General features: G+C 45.2%; 1 protein-coding gene across 1 annotated transcript in view; it reads left to right on the forward strand.

The window, feature by feature from the left end:
* Positions 1-6,159: 6,159 nt before the first annotated feature.
* The window catches only part of ESRP2 (epithelial splicing regulatory protein 2), a gene marked incomplete at its 3' end in the record, with an annotated part of 37,227 nt that continues 17,780 nt past the window's right edge, over positions 6,160-25,606 (forward strand). Inside the window, exons 1-3 of the mRNA XM_080352209.1 lie at positions 6,160-6,662; positions 7,551-7,679; positions 25,465-25,578. Of these exons, the coding sequence (XP_080208335.1) occupies positions 6,528-6,662; positions 7,551-7,679; positions 25,465-25,578 (378 nt within the window). The 5' untranslated portion in view covers positions 6,160-6,527. The remainder of the gene's footprint in view (positions 6,663-7,550; positions 7,680-25,464; positions 25,579-25,606) is intronic.

Genomic DNA, 25,606 nt, shown 5'->3' on the forward strand with positions numbered 1-25,606 from the left:
GCATGTCTGTATGTGGAATAAGTTTAATTAAATTATAATGAAGAAGCAGGTTAAATATCAGAGCAGCTAAATCAAATGGGAATTAAATATTACAGGAACACACCCTCTTTGTTATCAGGGTTTTCAAGTCAGCTGAGCGCCTGTGATACAATCTGAGTAAAAAGACAGAGCTGTGTAACGTGTGCCCAGGTGCTCCCACGAGGCCAGTGTCAGCCAGTCGCCAGTAAAGCCTGAGAAAATGGAACTTGCACAGATTCATCGTTAACTTTGTGATTTGCGCAGTTGTTTGTCATTGAGCCATTTGGACTTCCAGTGTACGAACTTTGGCGTTCACTTGGTGATCAGTTCTTTCTTTCACTGCTGTATTGCAGAATCGATTACCAGCTCTCGGTAATTGAGAGCAGTGTATAACGTGAGAGTCTTTTGATGTAGATAGTGGCACTGACACTTACATTGTCCAGCTGGTTTTATGTTTGCATGCAGGGTGGCTGGAGTTGGATATCTGAAGTGCCAGGTGGCTTTGGCTGTCTCACTTTGAAACATCAGTGATTCTGAATGTCAATGAACTTGTGAGAACTTTCTCTGAATGCATTAATGTGTGGGAATATGGTGGGCTGAATATAATTAATTCATTAAAGGAGTGAATATAGAAATTCTTCTGTAAGAAGTTAAAGGATGACTGGATTTCCTGTCTTGCTGTTTCTATGTTTGGAAGCCTCTGAGTTGGTCTGTTAAATATAAAGTATAAAATGGCCCCAACTAAAGGTTTAGTGTAGACATCAGGTCATTCTCATTTTCTGTTATGAGGAGTTAACCACTTGTTCTTTTCACAAGAGGATATAAAGTTTATCCTGTTGAACTTTAAACATGCAAAGTAATTTTAAATGTTATTGTTTGTAAATTAATAAGATTAGTCTATTTAATTGCATTTAAATGAAAGTGAATGAAAGCCAGCATTTTGGCTTTTAGCTATTGTGGTTAATTTTGTTATCGATTTATGTATGTGTTCTTTGCTGAAGTGTGGTAGTAAGGATGTTGGTAGGGGTCTTTTTTCCATCATAGATGTCATAACAAACAACTCGTTATGCTAAACCTCATCATTAAACAACAAATTTTTACTGTTGGATATGCAGTCACGCTGACAGACTTACAAACTGTTGTATCCTTTTAACGGACAGAGAGGGTGGATTGGTAACAGGAGTAATCTAAGGCTGAACATCAGTTGGCTAAAAAACCTGTCACAGAAATAATATTTTCCATTGGATTTCCATTTTCATATGATACCTGAGACTAGTAAAAAAGTGACCAATTGCAATGAAAATATATGTAGGCAGATTCTAGGGGCTATAAAGCTTCACACAAAGTGAATATCAGTCCCAGGTAAGGTAGATTAAAAGGTGCAGGAAGTACTTGCATATTCATCTCATTAGGTAACACGGCATGCCTAACTTACTGCAGTTAAAGATCCTCAGCTGGCTGCAGTGAATGGTTTGGAAATTCAGCGGTGAGATCGGATTGGCCACCAGGAAGAAGCGTCTCCCGAGCAGCGCAGCGCGGCTTTGGAACGGCCAGGGGCTCGGACCCCGCCCGGGGGGCTCGGACCCCACCGGGGGCTCTGCAGCGCACAGCCGGGCCACGCGCCGCCGGGCCGGGCTGGCGCGGGCAGCAGCCCCAGCTCTGCGCGCCGCGGTGGACACGGGGGCTCCCGGAGGTCCCCTCCACATCACCTTGCAGCGATTCATTCCAGAAAGCTCTGGTAAATTTTTGGAAGGAAAGCATTGTTTCCAATGAGGGAAAAATCAAAATTCACTGTGTATTTGTTGCAAACTCTTCACTTAAATGTAAATCTATAATATTAATCAAAGACACTACTATGCATGCATGTTTGACCTGTCCATCCATTACACTGAAAAGTAAATGCTTAGATCTTCAAAAGCCTGATACCTGTAATCTGGAAAACGTGGCTAAACAGCATATACCTGTCCTGCAGTGGGAGCCCAGCCTGTATCAAACCTTTGTAGAGTTGAGACGCTGGATTGATAGTCAGCCCCTAAAGGAGGGAAGCTACATAAAATAGCAGGGAAAGTAGTTTCGTTTTTATTTATCTAGCTTAGTCACCAGTTTTATGTTTTAATTTATCTGTGAGTCCATGGAGATTAAATTCGACTGATGCAGGATTCTAAATGAATGCTTTCAGGATGGCTTGGTGGGGCTAGTATCTGCAGGGTAAGGACCCGCTGGAATCCACCTTCCTGAAATGTTTTTGCATATTGCCCTGCTTTTGTGCATATCCCGATGGAAATTATTTCAAGGTTCTGCACTGCATTGTAACCATGACAGCCCTACCTGGCAGACAAAGCGTCAGATCTCTCCTACCGTCTGGACAGCAATCAAAGAACACTGTTGAGCAGTTGTTCCCATGCCCTTTCCCACTCATTTGCTCTTAAAGAAAGGATGCCAGAAAATTCCTTACATATCGGTTTATGTTTCAGGAGTTACAGTAAGCTCCTCCTTCAGAAAATATTACTGCAGATGCTTATAATCCCATCCAGGAGCCAAGCACTGAATGGGTTTGAAATCTGAATGTCTTTTACCATGTGCTTATAGATCACTCACAGATCTTGTACTTGCTGTGCCAGTTTGGTCTGCAGATGCTGATGCACACAGAGGATTTACCACTACCCGTGTTGTCCAGTTAAACACCAAGGCTCCGTACTTATTTAATTTAGCGTCTCTGCTTCTCAGAAGCACGACATGATTTTGTCTGGAAGAGGCCTGTGGAGGTCAGGCGCCCACCATCCCTGCCCCGCCAGCGTGCCCCTTTGGAAGTTAGACCACACGTGGAAGTTAGTTAACATTCCTCAGGGCATTTCAAACAGTTTTACGAGGTTAATCATCATCGTTGTGTTCCTTTTAACTGATGAGTAAAGTATTCATGAGGAAGACAGATAACTTTTCAATATCATACAGGTTTGGAACAGGAGACTGATTTTTAGCTTCCCCGAAAGGTGATTGGAGTATTCCTGTAGATCTGAATGTGGCCAAGGTGTTATTCCTCCAGGTCTCATGCCTCCAAGTTTCATACTCCTTTTTTATTAAGAAGGCTATAAGAGAACTTCAGTGATTAGGAAATCCAGTCTACAGGGGGTTTTGATAGTAATGTGGTAAAGGTAAAAGGGGGAGGCAGTGTTTCCTTCTCTATAGTTTTTGTCTTTCTCTGTCTTGATTCAGGAAACTGGATAGTGTGTATAGTGAGAATGAAATTGTCACTGCAGGTTTGTCCATTACAAGCACAATGCATTTAATGAGCTTCTTCAGCATTCTCATGTGATCTAACTGTAAAAGCATTCTATTTTCCAGCTTGTTTGATTAAAAAAATCACAATACTGAACTTGCATAACAATGAATGTCCATCTTTAAAACCTTTATTCTCCATCCAGTTACGTTTATGAAACATTATCCTTCCATGGAGCCTATGAACAAGAACCTCTATAAATATGCCTGCGAGGATTAAAGCTAAAGGTGAGCAATAACTCTTGATTTCAGCAAGATCTTGGTTACAAATTAACTTTGTTAACATTCAATGTACAAGGGCTTGTCCCACATGTTGTTTCAGGAAGTGGATCCTGTTGCTGCTCTGTGGAGACAGGTGATCTCATCTCTTCACATTTTTTTGATCAATAAATCCAGAGACGGGTATAATTAAGAGTTGCATGCAGAGAGAATGAGGCTTCTGGATAGAAGGTGAATGGGAAAGTAGTTGCATAATCTGATACTTGAAAATGTCTGAAATCCCAGGAAGGCCAGTGTTTATTTAAAGTTTTATTTTAAACATGTTAGAATATGTTTGAAGTCAATTTAGCTAGAATAGTTGAGCTAAGCAAGTAACAGTAGAAATACATGAGTCAAGATAGTTTAACAGTAGAAACCAGATGGGCTTTCTAGAAAGTGATACTACATTTTATTAGATGAGCTAATAAAACTCTCAAAAGCTTACAAGCTTTAGGGCTCACTAGCCTTTGATACCATGCGTAGATTTCAAGTGAGTTTTCAAGGGTCTTTGGCATTGATATGAGTAGAACTTCTTTAGTTTGACATGTTGCTATAAGTAAATTACAATACTTTTTTCTTTCACATTAGATTAGGTAGGTATTGGCATTCTGTGTTCCAATCCAGTGAAGCCTGTGAGCATATATATCAAGCTGACCAAGAATATATAATGTGTATGATCTTCTATAGACGTCTGCTAATTATAATCCCTTTTTGTATGAAGTAGTTATGTATTAGGGCTATGGAATGACAGCCTCATGAAGGCAGGTAAGTTATATCAGACCCGTAACATAGCTTCAGGTAAAATCTATGCTTACACTTGTGTGTACAGACACCACCACTCCCCTGACACCCCCATGACGTATATATATATGTATTTGGGAGGGAGGAACAGGTTGAGATGAGAGGAACAGTTCTCACGCTTGAAGTCAGTGTGCGTTTCTCATTGTTATTACAGACTTAAGGGATAAGAATCATTCTATATACTTATGAACAGGCTGTTATGCTGCTTCCTTACTGCTATATCTAAGGGATATACCTAACCAAAAGGAATAAGAATGTTTGGGGTTTATTTTCTACCAAGGAGTTCTAGACATACGTTGACAGAGGACAAGACAGATGTTGCATAACTTCGGAGGATTTGCCCGTTCTGTAACAGCAGTCTGCCTTCAGGATTGCGTTTCGGGCAGCTGCACGTGAGCTGCAGAGGCAGCAGCTGAGGCACATTGAACAAGTGCCTTGTCCTGCCCGGCGAGGGGCACCTGTGCGCTGCAGACTGCCGGCCCCTGCCAGCTCAGTGCTGCATCCTCCAAGAGTAGTTCACTGTAATTGAAATACATGAAAATAGTCTTGCTGATGGTGTTAGCATGGGAATCGGGGTTTGCTGAAGGAGGTCCATAGTAACTGCTATAATTAACCGATTATTAAATTAGCATGTTAAAAGAAAAAGAGAAAATGTGATGTAAATATTTAAACCCATCAGATAATCACAGCTAAATGTCCAGCTCTGTATTTTCCCATCAATAGCTAAATGGCAGTACTGTTTTTTACTCAGTGAAAACTGTATTTCAACACAACACTAATATTGAAGTACAAACTGAGGATTTAATTGAGCAGAAGAAAAATTGTGACGTGTCTAAGTTGCATCATTTGGCCTTTAAAAACCATTAGTAACTCGTCAGTGGTGGCAATAGGAAAAATAACGTGGTCAAAACAGTTTAGAGGTTTTTTGATTTTCATTTTTGCTTTAAAATAAATTTGAGTTTGACGATGTCTGCAAAAACGGTCCAAGTCCCCGATGTTACAAATATTACTACTGCTGCCATCGAGCAGAAATGCTCAGAGGAGTGTTTTTGTAGCAGCTAAGCTAGGCAGTGTTTTCCTGTTGTAGAGTCTCACCTGTGAAGCAGAAAAGAGGTGTAGAGAATAACTGCCAGTCTTTGACTGCATTTAGTGCCCAGGAGATAGTTCTTCACTGAGCAGTTACAGGATAGAGAATACAAGGTTTATATTTCTGGTCTGTAAAACGTGGTAGATGTGCACCTTCTCCCAACAAAAAAATATTTTAATAGGACCCACCTTTGCAAACCTTGTGCCAAGTAGGGCCTAAAATGCAAATTACTTTCTGACTGTAATATCCCTTAAAAATCCCTGTATAACACTACACTCTCATTATACACGAACGTTGGTAGCTCAGTACATAGACAGCAACGTGCACGAAAGGTGAGGACTTCCGTGCATTTCAGAGCTAAGTCACAGGTTGTGTTTCAGTACCCGTAGGTGTATATTCTTCGGATTTCCGAGATAAAAGGGGACTCGGTACGACTGCACCGACCCCGAGTGCCCCCGGCCGCCTGGCGAGGGGCCGCGGGCGCGCAGCGGGAGCGCGCACCGCCCGCCGTGCCCAGCGCCGGCCGGGAGCCCGAACCGAAAGCAGGTAGAGGCACTTCCTGCAGGCAGAACCGAAGAGGGAGAAAGGGAGTTTTCCTCTGATCTCCCTCAAAAACCAATCAGGCCAGATCAGCCAGGCGTTGGTTCTCCCTCCGTCCCTCCTACACCTTTTCCGAAGGCCCAATGGCCTCTTCCCTCTGGGAGATTGACTAGAGTCACATGAGCCGCACCAAGGGCAGGTAACTTGGGAAGGGGGAAGCTGGGCTCCTGCCATGATGTCAGAGGGAGAGGAACCCAGGGCTCGCTAATATCACCTCCCCATCAGCCCGGGAGAAGGAGGTCACCGGGAACAGGTAGAGATGCACGCTTTCTCCATTTTTCTTGGTCTCAAACACCTTTATCTCCTAAATAGCTCTTTCTCTATTCTTGATATTGTGACTCCTCGTTCGCTCCTTTCCCCTTTGATCACTTGGAGGTAGGGGGTGAGCCTTTGTGGGATTTGTTTTGTTCTTTTGTGTGTGTCCTTTTTTTTTTTCTCTCTTTTTTTTGACCTCTGCTTTTGATTGTAGTTGTTTCCCCCTGTGGTCATGACGGCTTCGCACAGTGACTCTTTGGTGGTGTTGTTTGGGGCAACAGCTGGTGCATATGGGGCTAAACTGGGTTCGGATGAGAGGGAACTAATTCTCTTGGTGTGGCAAGTTGTGGATCTACCCAGCAAGAAGGTATGGCTTGGGGACCGGGCCGAGGGCGCGTTCCCCGGGCGCAGGGCGAGCAGCGCTGCCCGGCCGCTCGCCGCCTGCCCGGGCCCGTCCGCGCTCCGCCGGCGCACCGAGGGGAGGGAGCGGGGCCCCGCGCCCGGCGGTCACTCACTCACGGGCTTAGTCACTCCGGAGGGTCCTTTTTGTTCCGTTCTAAGGGAAGAAGTAGCTTTGAAAGAGAGTTTGGCCGCTTCCACCCCCCGCCCCGTCTCCCTTAAAAAGTCTGTAGCTTCAGCTTCGGGGATGACTACGGGCTTTTGAAGGTTCAAAACACAAAGCTGCCCTCGGCAGGCTCCAAACGTGCATGCTTTGTGGGAGCTGTCTCGGGTAACCGTTGGACCCTCTCTGGCCTGCTGCCGGAGGCACTTGTTTTTTTCTTTAACCAGTGTTGAGTAAACTTTAAGAGAATACTGAATTCCTTTAAATTTTAGGCTGATCTGGAAATATGGTCTATCTTTTTCCCCCCCAAAAAGCCCTATCATAACCAAGAGTCCCTCAAGTGAGGAAAGGCTTTGATAAAATAAACCTGACTATCAATTTTATGAATAGATTCAGGAAACTGCCTTACTATTGTGTGATCTCCCCTTTGCAGTTAGCCAGTCTCACAAAAATGGGTGCTAACTGCGGAGGGTGTCCCGTGAAAAGCGGCAGAGCGTGGCTCTCCGGGCGGGAGGGAGAGAAACCGAGCCGAAGGTTTCGGTTTGTGAAATCCACAAGTGCTTTTCTCATGGCGATTGTTATCGGGAACGCGATACTGCACCTTTCTGATTTTACTGCAGTCTGAACGCTTTGTTCAAAAGAGCTAGTTCGATTGTTCCTCACTTCTGCCCGTAATTTCTTTAATGTTTTTAGGTAGGAGCACTACACAAATCCCTGGTGAAAGCAGACAATTTGGACTTAAGTGACCAGTGTCGTGAAGTGACTGGCTTAACAGCAGAGGGGCTGGGCAAAGCAGAGCCACTGGACCAGGTTCTCCAGCAGGTGAGGCGCTGCTCCCGGGGCGAGGGCTCTTCAGGGTGAAGCCCGGGGACGAGGTTCAACTGACCCGGTAAAAGACATAGACTTTAATTTTGCCTTGCACTTCGAAATCACGAGCAAGCTTTTGTGCTTATTTTAAAGCGAACCTCAAAATACCCTGAACCATTTGAAATGAGAACCCCGTAATTCTGAACTGGTTGAGTACAATATCAGAGTACTTGAGCAGATACTCTAGTCCTTGGAAGATCTGGCTTCTGATTATTTTGATGGGTCTGCTTTTATTCCAAATTTCTCTTACTTAGGCCTTAAAAGAGTAGGCTGATAAGAGCACAACTTAATTTAGCAGTGCTAATTAGACTTTCAAAATTTAGGTGGTATGTTTTAATCTACAGATTCACTGCTGTATATTTAAAAACGTGACCTTTTCTAACTTGTTTTTCTTAGATTTACTTGAAATCTTCAAAACTATACTTTCATAAAACATCAGCTGTGCATGTTCCGTATCACACTTTTCCAGATGAGCTTAATTACTTTAGTGGATTATGAAGTGTTTTGTTTTGTTTTTTCACAATTTCTGTATTTTGCTCTTTGGCTCATTTAATATTGCATTAAGACAGTAAATCTGTCAATTTGTATGGTCTGTGCAGTTCAAGAGGCCCTAAGTTAGCAGAAAAATGTAACGCAACTAGTGTATACATATGCAGCTCCTGAAAGTTTGCTTGCTTTCACTGCCTTTTCTAGATACGAAATGCGCTTGAATGGAAAAATACATTAGTGCATTTTTGTGTAACATATAAAAGTGGCTTTCCACACCTTGTCTGAATCATTCGTAGGTGTGTTTCAGCAAGAAACTTGCTCAGGCAGTAGAACAGGTTCGTGTTGCTGTAACTCCTGGTGACACAGTTAACTTGGCAGCCCAGGCCCGAACCCTCTTTGATACTGAATGGTTAACACCTCGCTCTGGAGTATTTTTGAAAATAGAAACGTGTAAGTTTTCTGTGTCTTAAAACCTGTCAGCATTAAATGCAGGTGGCGTTTGTTCTACCTGCACCGGTTTTGCACAAGTCCACAAACAAAAGGTGATTTTTTTTTTTTATTATTTATTTCTTTTTTTAAAGCTTCAAAATAACCCCTGAGAAAATGTGCAGCTGCAGGTCTGATCTTGTCCCAGATCTTGCACTGAAGACATCTGGAACAGCTTAGCCCAGTACACTCTGTTTACCTTTGTAACAGACACACTTTAATTATACTCAATACTTTATGAGATTGTATCTTATTGCTGTAAATTGCACTGTAGGTGGGTCTGCTTTAGCAAATAAAAGGAAATACTGCCTTCATGTGTAGGTGGGCAGAAACTCTTGAAAAACAACCATTTTTCTCCTTTTTGTTGCGCAGATCTGTGCAACGAAATAATAATTTTGCTGTTATTTGGATGCCGGTTGTGGTGTGGCCGGTTCCACCACGGGCCACCCGGAGCACGCCTTGGCTGAGCCCGTCTCCCTCCCCTCCGTGTGTCCTGACTGAGGGGCTTCCGAGGGGAGTCGATTCATCCTCCCACTTGCAATGGCGGCAAACAGCAAAATTACATATTCTTTAATAGCTGATCCTTTCCAGCGTTTTTGAAGATGAGTCCATTAAATTTCTTAATGGCACCATGTATTGTAAGGCTGAGTCAGGTGTTTGTCAACACAAACACTTTTCCTCGGTGGAGTGTTTTGACTAGCAGAAGCACAGGGGGGTGAAGTGGTTACTTGAAAAGGAGGAGGAAGAGGAAGTAGACTTTACCTTGATTGAGATAATGTTATGGAGTATGTGAAATTAGCTTTCCACACCCTGTTTGGGTTGTGGTAGAGAATTTGATGATGCAGCTGAAGCTTTTGCACGCCTCTCAATCAGGTAAACGAAAGTTTTGGTGTTTGCTTCTGGCTTTTGCCTGGGGTTCCCAGTCTCTATGTGTAGTGGGAAGTGAGAATCTCTGAGCACAAATCCATTGTAACTTTTATCCGGTTCAGAGGCCTCTCCCAACCTCAACCATTCTGTGATTAGTAACTGGTAAACAATAGATCAGCTACTGCGGGCGTGGAGTTTTTCCACTGACCACAGAAAACCTGCTCCTGTTACTGTTTAGTTCACTTTCCAGCAATGATGGATCTACCGAAAGCCTGTAATCTGTGGTTAAGCCTTTACTCTGTTTGTAACAAGGCACTTCAACAAATGATGCGTTTCAATTTTACTTCATATTCCTACAGTGTTACATTCACATGACTTACTGCTTGCGTTTGTCTTAAGTATTGTAAAACAGGATTCCCTGCCAATATCTTTTTTCTGTGTCATTTTACCAAGCAAGGTTCTGCAGCCCCGTGCCCCCGATGAGCGAGCCGTTTGCTGCAGTCTATGTTCTGTATGCTTTGCTGCAAGCTTTTAGAACTGTACTTGTCCAGGATAACAAGCATTTGATTCCACAGATGCTACTGCATTTATGGGATCCAGCTATATTTTCTGATGGTCATGTGCAATGTTTTGGGTGGGGAGGTGAGATCCTGGTCATGTGCAAATATAAGGGAAATAATGGCTTGAAGTCATACAGCGCAGTGTGCCTAACGTGTTCGGTTCAGCCTGTCTCTCGTGGACCAACAGTGGGGAAGCTGGCGCTGCTGGCTGCGCTGCGCTGGTGGAGCTGCACGGAGCTTCTGAGTAGAGAAACCTGAGGGCTCCTTTGAAAAGTCAGTAGATCTCCTGTTGGGGTGTTTGTTTGGGACGTCCTGAGCCTGTGATGTGCTCTAAACACGCATTACCTGCTCCTTACTAGAGGGAATAGTGTCCTCTGTTCCTTCCTGCGTTACTGGGACATTCTTGCTAGGTTTCGTTGTTCAGATCTTCAAATCACAGGACTGGCTTATTTAGCGTGTTATTTATATTTTCCCAAATAACTGCTGGAGCTTTGTGGTTTCATGGTTTCCAAGCTATTAAAGGGAGAAAATTGTTTTCGGGTTGCTCTCTGAAACCTTGCAGGAATGGAAGCTTGCTTCTAAAGAGCAAAACTGAAATGAATTTGCCTCGCTTTCAGCCCCATGACTCTGTCCTCATACGCCGACATCTTCACGTGCTTCTCTGACTCTCGCCATGGGGTTCTAAGTTAAAAACTGAGTGCGAAGTTGGAAGTGGTGTGGATTTCTTTATCCCTCTCGTTCAGAACACCAGGCTGAATCCGCATGGCTTGCCTTAAGACATGTTGCTTTCCTTTTGCAAGGCTATATTTGCATGTCTCCCTGACAAAGGAGAAGTCTAAGAAAAGCTAGTAATTTTGGAGAGCTGTCTGCAGTGTTTAGCTGTAATTACCGTCTTACTTTGAATGATATATATTAAAAGATCTCATGAGAGCTGGATCTGGTTTTGGACATGGTGCAAACATCCAACTTTAATCTATGGATAGCCATTTAAGTAAAATTGTTTGAAAGGCTGTCCTAGTCTTGCTGATCTTTCATTGATGCACTGGATTTAATGTACAATGCAATGAGAGATTAGATTCATATTCTTAATCCTAGACAGACAAAGCTGGGCCTCTTTCCCCCGCTCCCAAACTGGGCACCAGTTGAGAGCACAGAGGGGCTGCCACTTCACCTGGTGATAGCGACTTAGCAGTTCTCTAAAGCATGTTCGAATGCCTATTGATCATCCCGCTGAGCTGCACGTGCAGTTTATTTTCTCCCGTATCAGCAAATTCAGCAAGAAACAAGCTGGTTAGATGAGCATTTGGAAACAAATGGATGGGGAGAGAGGCGGAAGAACCAGTGAATTCCTCTAACCTGATAAACCGGTTACAACTCTTTTTTTCAAGAGAAACTTGTTCTGCAAGCTCTTCACAAAGTGCAAGCAGAAACTTCCCTTGGCTGCCTTGCCGGCTGTCACAGCTTCATTTTGGATACATTATTTTTTAATACATTTTTAATATACCTCTGAACTTTTAGACTGCAGAAAAAAGTCTTAAAATGCAGAGTGTTGTTCTGGTTTGTCTTTTTGCCTCGTGTTTGTTTGTGGTTTTAGTCTTGTGATTGGTCTTCCAGTTTCAGATTATTTGATGGCTGCATCTCAGTGAAACTCTTAGCAGGGCCTGTATTGGAATGTTTGCAGGGTTGGGACGTTTTGGAGCGGGCGTTGGGCAATCCTTTGCGGGTGTTACTGGGCAGGCTGTTCTCTCCACAGCACACACGCAGGCTGCAGTTTCCCAGGGTTTGTGAGGCTGGCTTCTTTCTTGCCCCGCCATACTTTGCCATCTTTTTGTGTGCCAGGAGCTCTTTGTGAAGCTGTGCTGTAAACAGGATCACTGAAACGAGCAGGTAGGGTGGGAACTTCTAACGTGCTTTGCTGTCCAAGCTCACGTCCCATGAAACTACACCCTTTAATTTTATCTTCATGATCCAACATGTTTGACGGCGATACTAGCTTCAGGTATTTTCTGCCCCCGCATCACGTTCTCGAGCTGCAGTTGTATGCAGACTGTCCAGTGGCAGCTCTCCCTGGGTGGGTGCTGCTGCGCGGCCTCCCTCGCCTGCATTCCTGCGTGCTGCTGGCGCAGGAGCCTGTGGGGCAGCGTGTCGAAGTGGAGCAGTTCTGGGTGAGGTACGGGGTGGCAGGTGAGGCGGTGTGGGGCAGTTCTGGGTGAGGTACGGGGTGGCAGGTGAGGCGGAGTGTGTGGGGCAGTTCTGGGTGAGGTACGGGGTGGCAGGTGAGGCGGAGTGTGTGGGGCAGTTCTGGGTGATGTGCGGGGTGGCAGGTGAGGCGGTGTGTGTGGGGCAGTTCTGGGTGATGTGCGGGGTGGCAGGTGAGGCGGTGTGTGTGGGGCAGTTCTGGGTGAGGTACGGGGTGGCAGGTGAGGCGGTGTGTGTGGGGCAGTTCTGGGTGAGGTACGGGGTGGCAGGTGAGGCGGTGTGTGTGGGGCAGTTCTGGGTGATGTGCGGGGTGGCAGGTGAGGCGGTGTGTGTGCGGCAGTTCTGGGTGAGGTACGGGGTGGCAGGTGAGGCGGTGTGGGGCAGTTCTGGGTGAGGTACGGGGTGGCAGGTGAGGCGGTGTGTGTGCGGCAGTTCTGGGTGAGGTACGGGGTGGCAGGTGAGGCGGTGTGGGGCAGTTCTGGGTGAGGTACGGGGTGGCAGGTGAGGCGGAGTGTGTGGGGCAGTTCTGGGTGATGTGCGGGGTGGCAGATGAGGCGGTGTGTGTGGGGCAGTTCTGGGTGATGTGCGGGGTGGCAGGTGAGGCGGTGTGTGTGCGGCAGTTCTGGGTGAGGTACGGGGTGGCAGGTGAGGCGGTGTGTGTGGGGCAGTTCTGGGTGATGTACGGGGTGGCAGGTGAGGCGGAGTGTGTGGGGCAGTTCTGGGTGATGTATGGGGTGGCAGGTGAGGCGGAGTGTGTGGGGCAGTTCTGGGTGATGTGCGGGGTGGCAGATGAGGCGGTGTGTGTGGGGCAGTTCTGGGTGATGTGCGGGGTGGCAGGTGAGGCGGTGTGTGTGCGGCAGTTCTGGGTGAGGTATGGGGTGGCAGGTGAGGCGGTGTGTGTGGGGCAGTTCTGGGTGAGGTACGGGGTGGCAGGTGAGGCGGTGTGTGTGGGGCAGTTCTGGGTGATGTATGGGGTGGCAGGTGAGGCGGTGTGTGTGGGGCAGTTCTGGGTGATGTGCGGGGTGGCAGGTGAGGCGGTGTGTGTGGGGCAGTTCTGGGTGATGTATGGGGTGGCAGGTGAGGCGGTGTGTGTGCGGCAGTTCTGGGTGATGTATGGGGTGGCAGGTGAGGCGGTGTGTGTGGGGCAGTTCTGAGTGATGTGCGGGGTGGCAGGTGAGGCGGTGTGTGTGGGGCAGTTCTGGGTGATGTAGGGGGTGGCAGGTGAGGCGGTGTGTGTGGGGAGGCGGTGTGTGTGGGGCAGTTCTGGGTGAGGTACGGGGTGGCAGGTGAGGCGGAGTGTGTGGGGCAGCCGCGGTGCTCGGGTGTGGACGGGCAGTGTGGGTGAAAGGAGAGGAACTTCTTAAGATAGTTTGGCCACCAAACAGTTTGTATTGTGAAACCGTGGCCTTGGACTGGTATCGCGCCGAGGATTTCCTGACAGACACAAGATGTCCTTCAGGCTGTCAGGGCAGCTAAGTCATAAATTCCCGCTCTCACAGGAGGGCTGCGCATACGGTGTGCATATAGCCTTATGCAAGGTTCTTACTACATATTAGCATATAATAGCTCCCTAGTTCCATTGATAAACATAATTCAACCAATGCTTATCTATGCTTGATACCTAATATTGGAATATTGTCAGTCTTTGTGGTGGGGAAGTAAGGGCGTGCTGGTGCTTCCTGTCGCTGCAGGCTGTTCAGCGCGGGATTGTTATTGTCTGTAGCAATGGAATGGACGGCCAACTCTTGATTCAGAACCCTGCCTGTAATTCTGCTGTCGATGGTACAAGCAAACCAGCTCCCACCATGTTGCAATTGGAACACACAAATCTGTTCTCTTAGAGAAGAGTTAATACCAAAACAGTTTTTCTGCTACATATATAATGTATGTATACGTGAATATATGTGTATAGATCATGTGAACGTATTTGTTATTGGCAGCATTTGTGTTCTGCTAGGTTCTGTGGAAAAGCAATAACATCAGCTGCTCTGAAGGCTGCAGCACTCTCATGTGAACTCCTCGGGTGTTCTCGTAAACCTTGCTTTGTCCCTGCACTTAGGTGTATTTCACTTCAGAACACGTGGAGAGTTAGTTAAAGAATTTGTCTGAAGCTGCATATTCTTTTGTCTGGAAGCCTAAACTGGTGGTCCTGCCGAGCTGGCCTGTCATTTTCTAACAAATACTGGCACTGGCTTTCTGATTTTAAGAGAAGTGAATCATTTGGCCCTTTGGTTTGAGGATAAGCCTGAGTAGACTTTATGATAACAAATGCTGCTGCTTGTTCTGGTGAAGTTAAACAGTAACATTAAATCTCTTAGCAGGTCTGGGTGGATTAGCATATATAGAAAAACAAACTTTCCTGTGACCGGTCCAGAGTGCTTGCGGCGCCCGCCTGAGCGTCGTGCTGCGCGGTGCCTGAGACCTGTGTCACTGCCACGTTTCCGTCCTCACAGCCATAATACTGTACCCAAACACTTGGATTTCTCTTGAAATTGTACTTGCAGCTTTTTTGAAGTCATTGTCAGACAGTAAAATGCGAAGTAGAAGCCGTTTAATACAAAGATTGCTGGATTATGTGATCCTCAAAGACTTTGAACTTCTTTCCTCTAACTTGGTGTAAGTAGCTGCTGAAAAAGTCACTGGAAATGAGTTAAAGAACTGTTGTCAGGGTTTTCAAAAGTGGCTGAGAAATAATGAATGACAAATAAAGGATCTGTATTCTCCCATTTTGACAATACAAATACATGCAGTGCTTCTACCAGTTCTTACATGTTAACATGGAAGCAGCATAGAAAACTTTCTGTGGATGCTCTGGGTTTTTCTAGGAACTTCCACCGTTTCCCTCTTCCTTGGGTGGCACTTTATGTGGTTCTTACCACAGCCTGTGAAAACCTTGCACGGTTCTCTCATCAGTGTGTTGGATTACATAGGAGCTTTTCCCTTTGTGTTTTACATGGCCAGGTCTCTTTTGGCTGAAGAGGGAGACAAAACCGTGTGTGACACATCAAACCTCCTGAATCAAGAAGCTGCTGGCGTGGAGGGGGATGCATGCGGCTGGGAACTGGGCAATGCACAGCGCCACAGCAACGGGGCTGTGCCAGTTTGGGGTTTGCTTGATTGATTACTTGAGTGTATTCTCCAGTGTTACTTCTTACAGAGAATTACACTGTTACAGGATGAAATTTGTTTATTAGAAAACATGTGAAATGGCACCATGTACATATGAAGTGCAGGAGGCCAAAACCATTGCTCTTTTTGTGTGCTTAAAGAAACAAAAGAAAATATAAATCAGCTTCCTCTTCCCATAAACCCCAGATGCTGAGAACTGATCACAAGAAGCTGTGTGACCTGCTTCATACTCCAGAGAACTCGTATCAAGTCTTTCCAGTCATAATGAACTCACTTTGGAAACAAGAAGCTGCTTGAGGGAGAGGATGTAGTTCTATAAGAGGAAGCAACACCATTTTAATGTCGCTGCAAATGTTCTTGTTCTCTATTGGGCAAGACTGAATCCCTTGGAAAGCCCCGTGTAAATCTGATCTTAGTTGTGAACTGCCAGAATCTGAGAGAGAATCGTTTCTTACTCTCATTTGTGCCTTTCTCCAGTGTAACCCGTCCCCGATGCAGGGGCTTGCTGCCCAGATCTCCGACTTGAGACGTTTGGAGATGAAAGGCAAGCTGATCTACTTCCACTTCTCCTTGTGCTGTTGTGGAAGGACGCTGGGCAGGCCAGGGCGGGCTCCGGCTCCCCGTTCCCGAGGCAGGGTAGGGCCGGCTTGTGGAAGTTTTGCCGATATCTTTAAGGGTTTGAGCGACGATCACTTGTATACACAAAGATGCTTCGTGGATCTCAAGGCTGTTGTCCAGGAAACTCCACACCTGTGATATTCTTACAGCCTGAGTGTAAACGAGAGGCAGGAGTTTGAAAGAATAGTGAAGGAAAAGGAATTGTATTAGCCATCTTCTTTCTGTTTGTCTGTTCTGCTTACTTTTCCTGGTTGTTACTGCAAAAACAACCTGAAAACAGCCCAATAGTAAAAAGATGGTTTAATTTTGCAGGTATTGGCTGTTCTCCTACAACTGGTTAAGCTTGCACTACAAACAATGAGGTAGTGTTGAGTAAATAGAGCAGTACCATGCATTGCAGTCAATAGAGCTAGTGCTAAAGATCACATTGCTAATGAAAGTTTGTCCTTGAAACAGAGGTGAGACGGAGTGGGGGAGGTATGGAACACTGAGAGCTTGTGCTTAAACCAAGACTTTAGGAGATGTTGCAGTCAGAGTATGTTAATTAAAACCTGGAGTTTGGAAAGTATATTCAACCTTGCCTTTCAGGCCCTAATGACTTGCTCTGGGTTGAGCTGATAGCCAGAAGCCCGGGAGGGGTGTGAGGCACCATTGTAATCCTGCTTGAAATATAGGTAAAAGGTTGAGAGAGTATGGATTTTTGCATTACTAATATTCAGTGTTTCCTGAAAGATTTATCTTTTGCTTAAAGGCAGACTCAGGAATACTCTCCACTAACAAGTGCTAAGGTTCTGCAAGATATGTGCCTTGTTTTGCATGATTTTGTTGGTTTTGATAGCTAGTGGCCTCTTTCATACAGATTAATTTAAAGGTGAAAACTTCCTTTATCTCAGTGTTTCCTTATTTAGCGGTTTCCTGACAGATAATATAGTAGTAAAGTCAGTCCAGAACCCGTGGTTCTTATGTTGCTGGGCTGGGGTGCTTTATCTTACGCAAGGCTGACTTGAAGTAGCTTATTTGTGGAGTACTCTGCATATTTCAACACTCTCTTATTAAAGCAGATTGTGCTTTTGAAGATAAAGCTGTGACCTGCTTGCCGTGACATTGAGATGGCCTGAGCTCATGGTCTCGCCTTTTATGCGTAGTGCATTACCTGAGTTAGATGCTGTAGATACCATGGCTGGAAAGCAGGCGAATAATCTGATGTTGCAAACTTCCATCTAAGAAATAATTAATCAAAAATGGTCGTAGATCGCTCAAGTGGCCTGGCTTGGACAGGTCTTTGTTGCGGCAGAATGTTACATTTTTACATTCTTTTCCAGGAAGAATTAAAAGTTTTAGTTAGCTCTTGTTTACTCTGTAGCAGAAGACGCAGGCCCCATTAAAATAAGCGCAAGAAAGAAACAATGTGGAAGTTTCCCCTTAAGTTGTTTTATCACAGTCCTGAGTCACAACGTTCTACTTCTGTGCTGCACAAACTGCCGGCGACAGACAAAGCGTCACAACCGTGGCTCCATTTGTGCAGTTTGTATTCTGCCTGTTGTTGAACCGTGCTTAAACAAACCTATTTTTCTGCAGAAAATTAGCTGTCGGCTGCTGTCCTCTAAGCGTGAAGCTTGAGTTCCCAAGGAGTGTGCTGAACTTGCAAGCACTTCTCTATGTTCTGTGGAACGGAGCTCGAGGGGTGCCCTCGGCGTTTCTCCTGGGCTCTGGCAGCCACCGCAGGGGTCCGCGAGCGCCGCGCCGTCGGGGCTGGGGGCCTCCGCGCCGCCTGTGCCGCGACGGGGCAGGCTGGTGTCCTTCCTGAAACGTCAGCTTCTCAGCCCAGGCAAAGGTAGAACAGATATCTTGAAACAGCTTTGAAAACAGGTTCTGTATTTTTTAACGACCTCTTCTATTGAAGATCTGTGATGTTTGGAATTGTTTGAGAGAACCCCAGGCGCATGATAATTGAGACCTTAACCGTGTTATCTTTCTTAGCTCGTGTCATGGGTGGGAAGAATTAGTTTCCTTCTATGAGAAAGGCAACAATACAAGTTTATGTCTATGCAGACACCCAGGGCAGGTGAAACTGGTTTGGAACAGCAGCAGATGTGTGGTAGCTGGTGTGCTGTTGTTGGACCTCTCTTCAGGAAGGAATATAAAATGACGACAAGGTTGGTAGGTAGTAAGACGCAGCACAATGCACTTGAGAAGAAGACGGTCTGCGATGCCTGCAGTGGCACATCCTGCATTTCCTTGAGACCGAGGAGAGCAGACTTGCTCTTCCTCTTGCAAATTCCAGCGCTGGATGGAAACTCTGGCTGCTTTTCGGTAACTTGTAAATATTTCTCTCTTTCTCGGGTACACTTACGGTGGCTGTTGTGATTGGTGACTCATTCAGTTATTTAATACAGTTCATAGTACCTCAAGAGGCATAAGGTTATAGGTAACTGGATTGGCCATATTGAGCCCAGTCATACTGTCTGAGCATGCTGGATATGAAAACCATGCTTTTGTCCAGGCTGGTCTTCAGTCACTAAATAATCTTGGCTATTAATGTTCAGTAGAGCAAAAAATTGCTTTCCTCTTAAGAGAAATAAAGCTGGCAATGTTGGGTTTGAACGTTTCTAGTGAGTGGACCTCAGCTGCCTCCCTCGTCTTTGCAAGATTCCCCTGCAAAGAAATAAAACCAAGGGGCAGCTTCTTTTCATGTTTGTGTTTGAGTAGTATCTAAATACAGGAGTTTTTCCTGTATTGCTAGAAAGGGAAAAAACGCTGCAGTTTGTGGCTGCACTGTGGCTTACACTTTGTATTTCCTGTACAGCAGTTTCAGTGCAAGGTCACCGTGTATCCATTATCAGCCATGTGGAATATCAGCTAACAGATGAACAAAGGCAAGGGCTTGCTGTAGGATTCCCTGTTTAAAAAGTTACCTAGCACAATAAAGGGTTATCATACTTGTAAATACTGCTGAACTGCAGTCTGTGCACCTCCCAGTCGTATTGACATGCTTTAAATTCCTCCATTGCATGGATAAGGTTGACATTATCACAGGGGTCTGAAGAGTGAAGGAGCAGAAAACTGCCCATGGAGAGTATTGTAAATAAACGTGAAACCCTCATGGGTGTAGGGTCTGAGGCACAAAGTCCAAGTGAAAATATTTCCCAAAGTTGACATGTTATGGTAGGGGGTGTGTGTGTGTGTGTGTGTGTGTGTGTGTGTGTGTGTGTGTGTGTGTGTTCACGCTTTGTATAACAAACCCATGGCATCTTACTCTCGAGATTTCTCATGCTGTGTTAAAGCCTTTTAGTCCCAAGGGAGATTTCAGGGCTGCTGGATGGTTGGTTTCCAGTGGTGCTCCAATCTTGCTTATGTTCTGGTGACAGAAAAGTTGCATTAATCAAATGCGACTGCATCTCACCTCTTTGTTTCCTCCCCCAGACAACACGTTCTTCCCCACGCGCTGAAGCCACCCCCACATGTATGCACTATGGTGGTGTTATAATGATCTGTAGTGTGGCTGTGGAGAGGAAAAAGAGGGTCTGCCCGGGTCAGAGAGACAGCAGCTGAGATCTGAAGGGGGCTGTGGTCCGGCCCCGGGAAGCTTGGTCCGAGAGCGAACTGGTATTTCTGGGTTGAGGAAGAAGTGCTTTATGTGGTTGCTACTTCAGTTGTTTCTACAGCATATACTGCTGTATATGTGTATAGATCTTCTAGTATTTGTTTGGGGAAATTCTATTTGATAGTTGATCTGACAGACTGAGCTGTAGTTCTCAAACTTCATTATACTAATAAAATGTAACAAACTTCAGTACTTAATGTTGTGAAATATAGTGAATTTTAAAAATAATTTATGAATTTAGAAAGTCTGAATTGTTAGATGTGCAAACATGAAAATTCAGCTGATGCAATGAGATTATTTAAAATATAATTTGTCCCTATATATAATTCTATACATAAACATATGCCTGTGTACACAAAGATACCCGTATCTGTATGTTAGTTGTCTGCCTGTAATGGTTTGTATGCTGCCTTCTGCCTTTGTTTAGTAATAATTCGTTAGTGGAGGAGTCTCTTATGTAGGTGAAGTAATGCATGGAGGAGATGTAAAGAGACCTGTGGCTCCTGCCTGGCGTGGAGGCGTGTGCTGCTCCGGGGGAAACCTGTTCGGGGGTGTTCGTGTGCTTTTGTTTTCTAGTGAAGATGGGGGAAAAAGCCAAGCCACATGTAGCTAGTTTGGCAGGTTTGAGTGGACGAGATGGAAACAGTTCACATTTTGTGCCTCACAGAGAATTTTTTCATCTCAGTTTATTTTACAGAACTGTGGAGTATAATTTCACTTTCTCTAGGACAGTTACATATTAGTAATATGAGTTCTTTAAGCTCAAGAGAATATACTGGAATATATGAGCCTAGATCAGCCAAAATAACATTTATTCTAAGTTATTCCTGAAACTTTTCCTTTTAATAATGACCAAAAGAGATCAGTCCTGAATAAGTTGTTGTGGGTTTTATTTGCTTGTTCTTGCAAAAGGCTGATGTAGAACGTGAAGCCTATTCCAGTTGTTTTGACAAGCTTTAGCCCAAATCGAGTATCATCTGTCCATCTAGCATCTTAAGTTTTTGCTGGACTTGGTATGATTTGTCCTCCCACTGAAGTCTAAAGATGCCATGGAAGTCAAAATGGACCATTTTTGATGGGGTAATTTGGCAGAAACTGGATCATGTATTCATGTGTAGTCACTAAACTGTTCTCTCTGGGCAATTCACTAAGATGCCTGTCAATACTACTGGTTTGAAACCAGCTCTCTGTGCCATGGGGACCATAATTTGTGCAAAGAATATTGGTAGATCTAATAACTCATCTGTCTACTTGGGAATAGATGCATGTCTAGCTTAAGTGTGGGCTACAAGCTGAGCTGCTTTCTGGATTTTTATGTTATGCTTTAGCACAATGTTCCAGGCCTTGTTGAGCTGTAAGAATGCCTTTAGTTCTGAAGCTTTGTGAAGACTGTGTGTCTCGTCTGGTGCCGTTAGCTGTGAGGGGTCAGCAGGGCTAAAAGAGGCACAGCAGAGAAACTTTGTGCCTTGCTGAAGGAAAGGATCCTGTTCTGAAGGAAAGGATCCTGTTCTGAAGGAAAGGATCCTGTTCTGAAGGAAAGGATCCTGTTCTGAAGCGGCACTAGGAGGTGCTGGAGATCTGAGGAGTAGGAAACAGCCACGTTTCGGGTATTTCTCAGGGGTGGGTTAAAGAGAGAATCCCCCAGAGCGCCGTGGTGTTTCAGCAGTGGTTCAGCTGACAGCCTGCCTGCATTCTGCAGCCGAATTATCTCAGTATTTCGTTACCGCACAAGCACGGACACAGTGCAGATGCAGTGGCCTTTCTCAAGGATGAGAGCTATTTTTAGTTGGGGAAATGGGAATATCCAAATAGCCAGAGGTTTATTTTAGTGCTTTGTGCATCATAACTATAGAAAGAGCTTTATGAGGAATTCTTGTTTCTCAAAGATCCCCGGCTTTGTTCGCTTACAGTGAAGGCAACACGAAGGGGGCTGTGTCGCTTCAGCCTCTTGGGATGAACTGCAGCGAACACGGCAGCTCTGCTGGCTCCCCCGGCTCTGCTGCCGGAACACCCGCGGCTCCCTGTGCTCTCAGCTGCGCGGCCAAAATCCAGTTCAGCCAGTTTTCCAAACTGGGACTCAGACTCTGTCCTTCCCTTCCACCGTCTCTTCTCTAAGACCTGTTGTAGGGTTCATGGAAGTAAATGTACGGAGCAGCTTGTTTCATTCTTCCTTTCCTCTCCATTCATCTTTTAATCCCAATATTGAATTATTGAACATGTTCCTTTAAATATGAAATGATTCATCAGAGCTCTGCTAGACTGACCTGGTGGAATAAGCAATAAAGGGTGGAGGGTGATGCCAACACACGGTGGTTCTTGCCGTCGAAATGAGGGCTGGTTGCAAGATGCAGACGGGTAATCACCGCTCTGTATAGCTCTGCTGCCCTGGAGCAGAGGACCCGGGAGACACAGGGTGTGACGGGGTGGGGAAGGGTGGAGGGGCAGCTGGCGCAGCGGGGCCGCTCTGCAGGAGGGACGGGGGTGAAGAGTGGGGGGCTTTGATTAGAGGAGTGAAGGAGATGTGGGTGGAATTTATGAAATGAAGGAGCTATGGACAGGTTGTTCAACAAGTGAGACAGAAAAATGTAATGTAAATCTCGCTCTGGTCTGAACTTGCCCTTAGCTCGCTGCGTTTGGGTGTATGCCAGCTCGAGGTTGGTTTTTGAGACGCTGCAAAAAAGGAGGCTGAAGATGGGTTCTCTGCAGGAACCCCAAATTGCTTAACTAGTGTTTCAGTGTGGCTTTCTAAACACATCTGTGCTGGTTGCTTTAACTTATTTTGATACATGTGATAGGCTGTATCTGTTGCCTGAAAGACTTAAGGGACCTGTGTAATGTGTAGTAACAAGAGCTGGTCACTGTGTTATTCATACGTAACCTTTCCACGGCTCGGAGGTCTCTCGTGTAGATGAAAGAAGCCCGTTGAGGCTAATCTCAGATATCTGTCATTCCTCTGTGGCAGTGCCGCGCTTGCTGCTTGCCCCGTGCTCTCTTCCGACTCACGCTTGCTACCCCATTCCTCTCCTCAGCTAACCCCTGCAACAGCTAAGCCGGTTTGGATCGGAGGGATTGCTTCTGTCTCCTGGCTATTCTTCCACACTCGTTTTGCCCTCTTCTGGAGCAGTACACCCCAAAGTTTGAAAAAGGCTGGTTTGAAGACAGAAGTTCCTAAATCAGTGCTCTGCAAGGCCTGCCAGCCTCGTGGCATTTTATCTGAGGCACTTGGAGCTGCTAGCCTCTAGTAAGGAAAGCAGAGAATTGCTTTGACGTGTTGCTCGTCCCCTTGGAAAGGAGTTTGCAATGTTGAATGTCGTCACTGACATTCCATAAATATGCAGTGCGAATACAGTTAAATATAAATGCTGCCTCTTGTGCCGCCTTTAAACTTTAGCACCCTTGGAGTATTGGGCTTATTGGTGTCCTCGTGCAATAATTCACTCTTCTGAAAACAGCTGTGCTGTGTGTGTGTCTTTTCAGCTGTACCTTGTGTGGGAAACACCATTGAAAAAAGGTGAATGTTTCTCTGCAACAGCCTTGATTTTTACCAACTTAACTTACACCACTTGGCCTGAGCATCTCCTTCCTTGTCCAGACACTCTTCTCCTTGTGTTTTCTAACTTGGTGAAGGCTTTTTGAACCGCAGTTCTCATGTTTTATTTGTAAGGCAGGAGGCTGCATACATTTGCTGCTTCCCTCAGATTGTGTATGTTGGATTTCTTCTTGTATCTGACCAAAATAGCTCCATAATTTCACTCTTTATATGGGCTCTTGTGCATCCTCAGAAGCACAGGGTACAAAGTTGAAGGTTTGGGGAGTGTTTTATTACTGTTCATCACTAAGATTCTGCTTCCTTTTGGCAATAATCCATGTATACCTCCTGAAGGCTAATTCCTATCACCATTTCCAATCCCTTTTTACAAATATTTGCTCTGTGCTGTGCCCAAAAGCTAAACCAGAAAGTAATAAGGTGCTGCATTTAGTAAGAAGGCAATGCTCCTCACACCTGTTCCTGTGGTGAGAGTATCTGTTTCTGGCCTGTGACCGTGGCAGTCCCCAGAACTGCATTTTTCAAGTGGTTCCTTTTGAGTCCTCTGGAATTTTGGTCTTTTTTTGGTGTTTACACATCAGCTGAAGTATTTTGAGCACACTCAGATCTCGGTGTTCTGACTATTCAACCTTAAACAATGACTTGCTTTATAGCCTCAGGTTCTTCAAGACTTGGACTTGTGGCAGGAACACAACCTGAAGCAGCAATCGGGAGAAAACTGGATTGCTGAGTCTGCAAGAGTTTGGGTTGTTTGATTTATTTGTGGATGTTGTTGGTTTTGTGTGTTTTGGTAGCGTGCAAAGAATTGCATTGTTTCTGGGGGGGATATTTCACCCTTCGTAAAGCTTCCAATATCTTCTGTTTGATATCAAATAACTTAATTTTATAGATGTATTGGTACCTGCATGTGTATGTGAGGGAACAGTTAGCGCGAGGGGCTGGTGCAGGTGCCTGCGCTAGTGCAGCCCTTCGGGACGCGCGCGGCCGGGCAGCGCGGGCCAGCTGTCCCGGCCCGACGGGAGCTGGCAGTTCCGAAATAGAGCCTGGGTAACGTGTCTGCTCCTGCTGAGCCGCGCTTGAGGCAAGACTTCTGCCGTGCGGGGCCTTGCCTTTGGGACGCACACACTGCAGTGTGAGGCTGTAACTCCCTGAAGTGTCACATGTGTTGATGATGAACAGCCCAGCCCTGCGTTCCCCCCATACACAGGTTAAAGGACAGCGTAGAGATGCTGTCCGAGTTTCAAGTCAACTTGTAATTTGCTTTTGGGGGTGGTTGTTTTGGAGTCATAAGCTATTGCTGAGAGCAGTGGGCGGCTCCGCACCGTGATGTGAATGATTGCTTTGTTTGTGATGAGCAGCAAGGGGGAAGCTTAGAATAATTACAGCTGTCGCCTTGAAAGTTAGCTAACAAGCTACTGTTTACTGGTTTGATACATGTTGGTAATATTATGCATGAGCTGACTATTATGAGCAAGGAATTCAACACTGGTATGGCGTAATAAAAGGCTAGCAACTGTTGTATATGGAAAAGAACATTGAACGAGACACAGGTGGAGCCCTTTCCTCCTGAGAATGAACCTGTGGGGGGTTATCCCTCCTACAGCTACCGAATAATTTTCTTCTATCTAGTGTTTGTGACACTGCACCTCTACCAAGAACTTTTAGTGACTTGGATCCAACTTCCTTATAATTTCACTTTTGAAGGTATTAGACCATAATTTGTTGGGTTTTTTAGCTTATAACTTTTGAAATATTAGTAAATTCTGGTGGGTAATATTTTTCTTTTTGAAGTTCAAATTAAAAAAAAAATATTATTAAGGACATAACTGAAGTCAAAGGTGCCACAGGTGAGTAAAGGCTATTGCAAAATCAGTATTGTGATTGATCTTGGAAGGTTTTTTCTTTCTCAGATATTTCATAGCTTTTATTATAATTAGCTCAGACTTTGGACATTACCATTATAATACCTTTCATATGAACTCATCATTCTGCCACATTGTCCTGATTGTTCTTTTTACCATACTGCTGGTGTTCTTATTTTCTGTTCTGCAAATGTGTATAGTTTCTTTGCCTGCCATTATCAGGATCCCGTGTCTGTTCTCAGTTGCATTTTTTCAAAAACTATTACAAAATGCTGAATTATTTAACCCTTTTTAAAAGTGTTTTAATAATGGTAACTGCTTGTATTATGGAATTATCTGTATCAGTCAGTACAATGAAATGTGTCACTTTATTTTTCAGTTTAGTCAGCTCGTATCCAGCGATTTGGAAGCACTTGGAAGGAGCTCTTACACGCTCTGCAGCGATGGGCAGTTACTCATCCGACAAGTCCTCCACCCAGAAGCATCCAAGAAGGTACGAGATCAGAACTGGTGCAGAAGGG

Source organism: Nesoenas mayeri, assembly GCF_963082525.1.
Source record: "Nesoenas mayeri genome assembly, chromosome: 12".
In the NCBI taxonomy this organism is placed as follows: domain Eukaryota; kingdom Metazoa; phylum Chordata; class Aves; order Columbiformes; family Columbidae; genus Nesoenas; species Nesoenas mayeri.